Source organism: Charadrius vociferus, unplaced genomic scaffold (genome assembly GCF_000708025.1).
Source record: "Charadrius vociferus isolate BGI_N301 unplaced genomic scaffold, ASM70802v2 scaffold39, whole genome shotgun sequence".
In the NCBI taxonomy this organism is placed as follows: domain Eukaryota; kingdom Metazoa; phylum Chordata; class Aves; order Charadriiformes; family Charadriidae; genus Charadrius; species Charadrius vociferus.
The window spans coordinates 4,395,631-4,405,235 of NW_009650188.1; the positions used below are offsets into that span (position 1 = coordinate 4,395,631).

Sequence of the window (9,605 nt, forward strand, 5' to 3'; positions counted from 1 at the left end):
GGGCCGGCTGGCCTGGGAGGGGGAATCCCCCAAAAAGCCAGGGCCGTGGCGTCCAGGCGGAAAGATGGAGAGGAGTAGGGACCAAGCTTTGGAAGAAGCCGCAGTGTGGATGGTGGCCATGAGAGGAAGCAAGAAGAGAAGAGCCTGAACAAAGGCAAACACAAACCAAAGGTGGTCGAGGCAGGAGGAAAGGAAAATTGTAATTAATCAGGGTGAAAGCACCTTAGTCTCTAAAAACTACTCTGGGGCCACTTTCAGCTTCTTCTGCGGGCCGGTCTCCTACCCCATGTCATGGTGAAACCGTGCTCAGGAGCAGTGGAGGTGCTCGTAGGGGAGCGGTGGGGAACGCTGTGTGAGCACAAGAGCTGTGGGAAGGGATGCTGGTGAAAGTGATGCAGCCAGGGAAAGTGAATCATTCTGCCAGGTTGAACTGGTGCTAAGGGGAAAAAATACAAGTTGACATGGGTGGGGAGCAAATGTCCTGTCAAACTTTCCAGAGAGGTTCCCGCGCTGTGCAGGGAAGGGCTGGGAGGGGAGAGGGGATGTGCTGCCGCTCCCAGCGTTAATTATTACCCAGCAGGTTGGGGTGGAAGGGGCTGGTGGAAGCTGTCCACGTTGTGTTCAGTTTGCTTTCCTGGAGTTCGTAACTCCTCCCATCAGAGGACATCCAGCTCTGCTTTAAATTCCTGCTTGTGGGTACTTTCCCAAATATGCCCAGATGAAAAAAAAAAAAACAAACAAACTTTTGCTAGGAAGTAGTGAAGGGAACGAAGCTCCAGATCCTCAGTGCAGGCTGCTGACTTTAGGGCACTAGATGTGGCAGACTCGGAGCCGTGGGCGTGTGAGAAGAGGAGGGATACTCATCAGGGTGCCAAGAGACTGCAGCTTAGGCAGCAACGTTGAGTACTTCAGGCCACGGTGTAACGTAAAGAGAGCTACAGTCCTGGCATCCCTGTAGGGTGCGGGCTCAGTTCTTCCATACTGGGCTTCCCCCCGTGCTAACCTACTTTCCTTTACTGGGGATAAACACCTGCATCTTACGTGGGTGCTGTGTGCAAGCTCCTGGGCTCCTAGTGGCCACCTTTCGCACCAGGAAAGTCTGGTGTCATCTGTGTCCCTTGTCCCGGCTTCCTCTGAACCTGGAGGAGCGGATCACAGCTCAAAACTGCAGAGTTTGTAGGTACAGATACGCACACTGATGGACCGTGACCCAACCTTACAGACCCACTTGCCCCAAACCATCAAAGCAGTGTTCAGTGCTGTCAGCAAAGCCTGCCTTCCCGTGCTGTGAATGCACTCCTCTCCAAAAAGCTTAGAGCAGCAGAAAAGACTTCTGTTCCCTAAGCCAGCGTAGTGGAGCTGTGTGGGTTTTTTGTTAGGTTAAATTAAAATAAACAGGGCTGCACTCAACAGGCTGCCTGGCTGTATTGTAGGGACAGTTCCTGTAATTCTGTGTGCCCTTGGGGTATCTTACCTAGGTAGTCAAGAGCCTTCAGAGGAGAGCTGTTGAGAGGAATGTGAAACATTAACTGCCAAAGACCAGCCTTGTTCAGACACTCTGCCGAGGCTTGCCCGAGTGACACTCGGCAGAAACCTCCCCTAAAGAAACAGGTTCCTTCATTACAGAAGGTCCCTTCATTACATTAAAGAAACAGGTCCCTTCAACTTACAGGTGACCTGTAAGTTGTTGTTGCTCAGCACTTAGTGCTGCAACAAGAGATGGGATTGTCCAGCAGGTAGGGCAAATCCTTATTTTACAAAATAAACTAAAAATTGTTTGAAGGAAAGGTTTTGGGGAGAAAGCTGGGCTTCTCTGCTCAGCTGGACACATTGCTGTCCCACTGTGACTGCTACAGAGCAACTGATGATAATCCCTTCAATTCTCTTTAATCACCCCGGCTGCAGGGAGGTGCAGAAAGCTGTGAACACCGCTCAGGGGCTCTTCCAGAGGTGGACGGAGCTCTTGCAAGATCCCTCCATCGCCACAAGAGAAGAAATCGACTGGACCACTAATGAGCTCAGGAATAACCTGCGGAGCATTGAGTGGGACCTGGAAGATTTGGATGAAACCATTAATATCCTTTCTGTGGTCTTTTGGACGTAGGGGCATGTGGTTCCCGAGTTGTACTAAATAGCCAAGTACCAGTGCTTGGCAGTAGTTACTTCTTGCAGAAATCGGGACTATTTGGGATTGAAATTTGCATTTACATTGGCTTTTCTCAAACTGCAAATGAGAAATTAAGGCGAATATGTTCAGCAAAAGGATTTTCCTTTTGCCTTTTTGTTTTCCTTTTGACAAGGTATATTCTAAGAAGCTTTGTTCTAGAAAGCCTATTGCGCTGTATGAGCTTGGATTTCTGTGTAGTCAGTTGTACTTTAGGCTGGCTTCCAGAAATACTCCTTTTCCCTTGTGTTCATCTGAACACTCTGGAAAGCGCTGCGCAGCATCAGAGAACCAAAAAAAAAAAGCAAGAGAGAAGCCTCACGCTGGTGCGTGTACTGCACAGTACGTTCCTGCCATGCCTGTTTTTTCCTCCAGTGTTTCATACTTTGCTAATCAAATTTTGGGAAAAGGCACAGTGCAATGGAAAGCTGCCGCTTGGTGGAACCCTGCTGAGGCACGCTCAGGGTTTGTGTGTCTGTGTGCATACCCAACACCGCTAACGGGGACTCCTTGACTCGCTGCCTACGCATCGTTGAAGCAAACCCGCGGAAATTCAACCTCGATGCGACGGAGCTGGGTATCAGGAAAACCTTCATCACGAGCACGCGACAGGTGGTCAGGGTAAGGAAGGTGGGCTTTGGATGGTTAAAAAAGAGGAAAGCTTGTGGCCATTTCTGTGGTGAAGTGGAGAGCAGAGAATATACCTGCTGCCTGCTCTGTCGGCCTCCCTCCTCTTCCCCATGTGCTCCCTCCTGTGCCTGCCCAGAGGGGTTTGGGGGTGCAGGTGCCCCATGGTGTACCCTTCTTCTCTGCTGCTGCCCCTTTAAGTCTTCACGCTTTTCTTGCAACAGCGGGCCTGGGAACATGTAGAAACTGGGAAGGAAGAGTAAAGACCCCACTGCGATGCAGGGGATGCTGGAGCCTCCCTTCAGAGTTGAAGGAAATTGCAGCTGTCCTGTGCTTCTGTAGTGCTAGTTTTCAAAAACAGAGAGTCCAATTTGAACGCTGACAGATGGTTAAAGCCTAGCGTTATTGACGTGGTGACTTCAACTTCCTACCACTACAAAATAGTCCAAACAACCACTAGATTTATTTTTATCTTGAGGAAGATTTTTTTTTTTTTTAGTTTAAGCTCACACTTCAGAAGCAAAAGGAGGATTTTAACAACTCAATGGTAATAAATAGAGAAGAAACATCTTCCCAAAAGCTTCACTGCCCGGTAACAAGCTGCTAGTTAGCAAGTTTTCTCCCTATTAATAGCTACACTGAGTGTAGCTTAGTTTATGGTGTCCCTCATGACTCTGATGTTCCTCTTTCACAAAATGTATTGCTGTGGCTGGCAGCAAGCTTGTTACCCTACCTGCAGTCTGGATGCAGTTCCTAAGGCTTGCTGCCTGGGAACTGATCCCGAAACCATGCTGGCCCTGGCTAGCAGGCATGTGCTTGCTGCCTTGCCCTCAGTGTAGCCTACTCCCCAAATGAGCAGGATCAGGCAAGCCTGCTCTATGGTCCTCTTTTCCTAGCTGAAAACTGCTGGCTAATGGGTTTTGGAGCAGCGTCTCTTACTGTTAAATGAAACTTGTTAGTGGCATTATGCAGCTGACTTCCAGTTTCCATGGGGGAGTTTGGGACGCACAGCAGCAAGTGCATTAGCCGGTGAGAAGTAACCAAGTGGGATGTGGTGCTCTTAGGTGATGTATTGCATGTCTCTAAACAGTAAAACATACCTAACTGTTCTGGTGACATCAGAACAGTGCTGGTGGATCAGCCCCTGCCAGACCATACTGACTGCTTGCTAATCTACCCTATAAAAACTAGATTACTTTACGTTGTGATGGGGAGCCTCCTGTGGCTGGCAACCTTCTACAGGAACTCCGCAGCAAAACTTAATTGATGAAAGAGAGAATGTAGGCACAGTTGGAGAGGATGGCCACAGGACACGAAATCTGTCTCGTCCTATGCAATATAAAACCAGGTGCAACTGGGAATAAAGTGCAGGGGGTTACAGGCTTCCAAGACCTTGAAGAACATGACTTTTCCTTACAGTCAATGGGAACATTAGTTTAATATTACACAAATCAAAGTGTGTCTGGCTGTAGTGGAGCAAAATGAGTAGTAAATAAGGAATATTTTCAAAATATCCCATTGCCATTGATTCTAGTATTAGCAAAACGATGAACTGTGGTGAAGCTTTCTAAATATCCTTCCAGACTCTTCAAAACTGTACATTTTCACAGAAAATCTCCCTTCCCTCACTCTCCCTAAAGAAGCTTTGCAGCACCCTGGAATTGCCTGTCCCCGCAAATCCAAGCTCACATACTACTTCTTTCGTTGAACAAACAGGAAATGAAGGATCAGATGTCAAACTCCTCCATGCAAGCACTGGCCGAAAGGAAAAACAGGCAGGTGAGAACCAGAAACGGGCGAGTTAAGTGAATGCGGTGGATGTTTGGTACTTTAAGAAGTGAGGGGGAGCTCTGGCAGTTGGTGTCTTAAAGTATGTGTTGGAGTAAGTGAAAATGGAAGTTTCACCTGAGGTCCCTCATTGTAAGGTAGAATGTATAGTGTTGATCCAAACTGCATAAAAGCTGTAATTACAATATATATCCTGTTTGTAGTTCATCCCCGTATAAACCTTTGTTTTGGGAAGGGGCTTGCATGCTGCAGCAAAGCTGTGTGTTTGAACCGTGTCTGTTTTGCTGACCTGAGAGAGCTGGTTCTTGCAGACACGTTGCTGCCACTTTCTTCCAAGCCCGTCTCTCAAAGCAGTAAGTCAGCACTCGCCATCTGTCTCTGTCTTCAGATATGGTTGTGTACAACTGTCAGTGTTGCATCATTCCGCAGAAGGGGGAATCTCCCTCCTCGTCGGGGGGAACAGACTCAGAATCCATGTCAGTGAATGTAATCCTGCGCTCTGCTGTATTTAGGAGCCAAGATGCTGCAATATCCTTTCACACAGCTGCCTCTCGTAATAGTTAGCCATGTAAGAAGATGGAAGAAGCTCAAGGAGTCTCAGGTTGTCTGCACTTGTAATCTAAGGAATAGAAATAGATGCAGCTTGTGTTCCTCCCCAGCTGACGAGGAGGCTGTAAGGACATCTCAGAGCTGACTTCCAGAGCTGCCTCAGTAAAAGTTGGTGTGCATTTCGTACAATTAACTTCTCTGGCTGCATCGGTCTTGCCACTTGTGGCAAAAATGACAAACTGCAACAAGCTACTGAGAAGCACGGAGCTGATTCCTGAGCTTGTTGCGGGGTTAATTGACATGCTTGGCAAACACTTGAAGAAGCAAAGTCCCTTACACCCTTGCTCAAACAAGTCTGTAGCTGTCTGTGCATTCTGCTGCTTTCCTTTGCGTGAAGTTCCTGCTAGCTGCAGGAGACCATATGGCCCAGCTCGCGTTGCAACATCTGTTCAGGAAAACTGACTTCCCCTTGCCGTCTTCCTCTCCCTTCCCCAGCCCCTCACCTTCCCTCCAGACTGCGAAGCGTGTGCTGGGCTGGCCTGCAGCGGCTTTTCCAGCGTGCCTTTGTGTCTGAGAGGCTGGCTGGCGACGACCTGACCCTCACAGGCTAAGGCTGGCAAACAGAGGCCTTTCTACTGAAGCTGCAGCAAAACTAGAACACCACGTTAAATAAGTGGTAGCTGCATCTGCCACGAAGAGGAGAGAACCACAAGCTTGCTCAGTGTCCAGAGGGCAGACAAAGCCAGATGTCCTGCTGACTTCCTGCATGGTCGGTCCGTCAGCTTTCCGCACCTCTCCTTGATCCTTGTAAGGGAGATGAACCACAGAGACCGTCTTGTTTTCAGTCTGTGGGAGCAGCCTGGTCATTGTCTTGCTGTTCTTCACAAATACCCATTCATCTGTCCCTGCCCGTGACCAGAAGGTGTGAGACGGTCTCATCACCAGTCGGCCTTGCCTCCGTGCTGGTGGGCAGAGCTCCCTAACCCATTTGTAGTGCTGCAGGGTGCAGCTCCTCACCCGTGAGCCACTTTCGTTCTCCAGCGTCTGTCACTTGTGTTATACCCCTTTCAGGGACCAAACTTAGCTGGAAAGCCACGTCTCTGCTGGCTTTGCAGAAGCATCTCTCTTTGGCTTGTAGAGCAGGTAGCAAGTGTGGTCCTGTGTGCTGGCAACTGAACGGTATGCCGGAGGAACAGGTAGCCTGAATCAAAGAACAAAGGCATGCAACACTGCTGTAGTTACATTTTGCACTGTTTTGTTGTCAGCTCAACTGGTTAAGTACTTTATCCAGACCCTCTTAAGCCCCTGTCATTAGTAGCACTGTGTTCAGTTCAAGCTATACATCTGTTAACACATATATCCGGATACTTCCCAGCTTACATGTTCTAGCACACAGTGCTGCCTCTTGAGCAGACCTTTGCTAGTCCTCTGTGCTCTGCAGAACTCCTGTGTATACCGGCTGCCGGTTGTACTCCAGCTCACCTGCTGCTGGAGAGGCATATCCGCAATATCAGGCTGCAGAGACTCCCCAAACCGGCATTTTGGCATTGTGTTGTTTTAGTTTGTGGCAGCACTCTGGCTGAATAGCAGTAGAGCAGGAGGAAAAGGATGCTGCGTGTGTGTGTACAGGAGTATTGCCTTGTCTGCCTTCCCACTACACCCTGTAGATGGGCTATGAGCAGACACAAGAGTGTGGCTAAGGGTTCTCTGCATCTGTTTAGGCACTCCTGGGAGAAAGCGGGAGTCAGAGTTGGAGCTCTGGACCTGACAAATACAGCCGTCTGGACCGGGAGCTGCAATTAGCAAATTCACACTTCATCGAGGAGCAGCAAGCTCAACAACAGGTAAGGCAGCTGGCACCATGCGGACTAAATAGCTTTGCTTGCCAAATGGGTGTCCGGGGGATGAGGTACGGGCTGCAAGAGCAAAATAAATCCATTCCTTGACTGGTCTGGATCCAGGGGCCTGACAGCCCTCCTCTTTGCTTGCAGAATATACCTGTGCCTGCATTTCCTGTACAGCACAGCTCTGGATGCATCTTGGTGCAGAGTTTTTAACTGTTGAGGCTTGGGTCTTCTGCTCTGTACAAAAGGGAAACAACATGATCTGGAAGATGCAGGACTCTGAACTTTAATACTACAAGGATTGCTGAAATCCTTGGAAGCGTAGAAATGTTGCAAACAGAAAAGAGCCTGTTTCTCTTATGCAACTTCCGCTGGTTCAAAAACGAGCTGATGTTTGCTGTTGTTTTGTGTGCATCTTCATCAGAACAGGCTAGGAGCAGGAGCACGTGCCTGCTTCCTTTTCCTGCCTTTGTCAACACGAGATTCGTGAGAAAGCCTATGCGAGGGCTTTGCGAGAACCCCTGGCGAGGTGCTTCCCCACCGCCGGGGGAGTTCGTCTGGAGAAGTGCCCAGGCAGCGTGCAGACCCCCGTGCAGCAGCCCACCCAAACATGGGCTTTTAAACAGGCAGCTTCTCGGAGGCGGCAAACTGCTAAAGCTCCTGAACCCTGATGCCGCCCCGGCTTTCAGACGAGTTTTACCTAGTGACTCTAGGAAGATAAATAGATTCAGAAGTAGGTAACTAGGGTAAATCTAATCCTTAGTGTGACTGTGCCCTGAAAATGACTTAAAACATCAGCACACCTATTCCTTTGGCACGTTTGGAGCCAGGCTTGCTATTTTTAGCTGCAGAAGCTGCAAGAGCCTTTTACTCACATGAACCCTGTGTCAGCTGCAGCATGTTCCAGGTTGCATTTCCCAGGCACAGCATCGGCGTGGCTTCCTGGCGCCTGCTGCCATACCTGCAGAGGGGCTTGCGGAGGTTTTGATGACCAGCCCCTGTGGCTTTCAAGTGTCGCTTTAGCGATGGGTGCAGCAGGGAAGGGAGGGGGCATGGCTGAGCTAAGGCTGGATTTGTAGGGATGTGAAAATGTAGGAAATGTAGCTGCAGCGTGCTGTGCCATGGGGATGCCATGCCAGGGAGGCATTTCTGCGGCTGTCACATCTCCAGCATTTCTTAGGAATGTGGTCCTCATTCCTGGTGGCTTAGGTCTGTGCCCAGGACCTGCAGCTGCTGTTGGACGAGCTGCGGGTGTCTGTCCCCCTCATCGGCTGGCTCCCACCCGGCTGCAGGAGGCGGCAGACCCTTAATTGCCCATTTCCCTTCTCTTTGGCCCCAGTTGATTGTGGAGCAGCAAGATGAGCAGTTGGAGCTGGTCTCTGGCAGCATCGGGGTGCTGAAGAACATGTCCCAGCGCATTGGCGGGGAGCTGGAGGAGCAAGCAGTGTAAGTGTGAGAGGCGGCGCCAGAAATCCGGTATGGAGCTGACTGCAACACAGCTGGAGGTCCTTGCACACGTCTCTGCCCCTGTTAGGGCCTTGAATTTATTAGTCCCTGAGGCAGCCTCTCCTAGCCAGCCTTTGATTTTAGGCAGTGGAAAGCATTTCTTACTGCAGCCTGCAAGGATCCAACCACAGTCTTGTCCATTTGAAAGCCTGCACCTAGGGCAGGCTTAGCTGCCAACTTTACCTTTCCTTCTCTCTCCTTTTTACATGCTCCCCCTAAGGCACGCAGTTGGCTCCTTGGCTTCAGGCAGCCAGCAGAACCAAGTCAAAGAGGGGGGGAGAGAGGGGCTGTATAATGGGTATACTGGGCACTTTCTAACTTCACAGGGTTTTGTGCTGCTCCTGCATAACTGCTTGACCCAGGAGATGTCAGCTCTGCCTTGCTGCTCTGAAACACACAGCACAAAGCTGGTATTCATAGTTAAAGCTAAAAATAACCCTCACCCACACAAAGGGTTAAAGGGTAGCTCAGAAAGTAATTTGCATCCATCGTTTACATATAAATTAGATTTCTTTCCCAGTTCTTGTCCTTTGCAAACAAGTGGATAAAGTTTCCAGTTATGCAGGCTAACAGCTACCACTTCCAGAGAGGCTTGAAGGGTTTATGCCTAAAAAGCCTCCTTGTTTGGCCGACAGGAGTCTGGAGGGCTGTCCCCCTTGTGAAGTGATGTCTTCTTTGATGGAGAGGAGGAACTTTAAACCCACCTCCTGTATGAAGTCTTGCAGCGTAAGAGTCATCTGCTCTTGTGGAAGCAAATCAGTATGGTGTGTCCGTTTCCAGATCATCACATAAGCCATCAGTGCTTGCTAGACAGTAGCAGATGACTACTGCAATGAGTTTTTTACAACTCTCTTTTTCCCCACTGAATGAAGGTTTAACAAGTGCCCTAGAACTCCAAATGGAGGAAGATGTCCTTGTAAACATATTAAGCTTTGAAGCCCCACTGGCTGGAGACCTTGATTGGTACCTTGATTCTGGGTTTGCTCATTTCTCTTCAGATGGGTTCTTGGCATTGACAAAGCACGGCTTCAGGAAGGCTTTCAGATTCATTACAGTTGCTGTGTGGAGGAATTAGAGGGGTAACTTCCATTCAGAGCTTAAAAAGCTCTTTAAAAGCAATTGCAAAT

At 49.3% G+C, this 9,605-nt stretch overlaps 1 protein-coding gene across 1 annotated transcript in view; it reads left to right on the plus strand.

Annotated features, from left to right (window-relative positions):
- Positions 1 to 1,719: 1,719 nt before the first annotated feature.
- STX6 (syntaxin 6) overlaps positions 1,720 to 9,605 on the plus strand; it is a 10,268-nt gene continuing 2,382 nt past the window's right edge. The window contains exons 1-6 of the mRNA XM_009892927.1: positions 1,720 to 1,736; positions 1,906 to 2,075; positions 2,691 to 2,785; positions 4,508 to 4,570; positions 6,850 to 6,972; positions 8,312 to 8,418. Of these exons, the coding sequence (XP_009891229.1) occupies positions 1,720 to 1,736; positions 1,906 to 2,075; positions 2,691 to 2,785; positions 4,508 to 4,570; positions 6,850 to 6,972; positions 8,312 to 8,418 (575 nt within the window). The remainder of the gene's footprint in view (positions 1,737 to 1,905; positions 2,076 to 2,690; positions 2,786 to 4,507; positions 4,571 to 6,849; positions 6,973 to 8,311; positions 8,419 to 9,605) is intronic.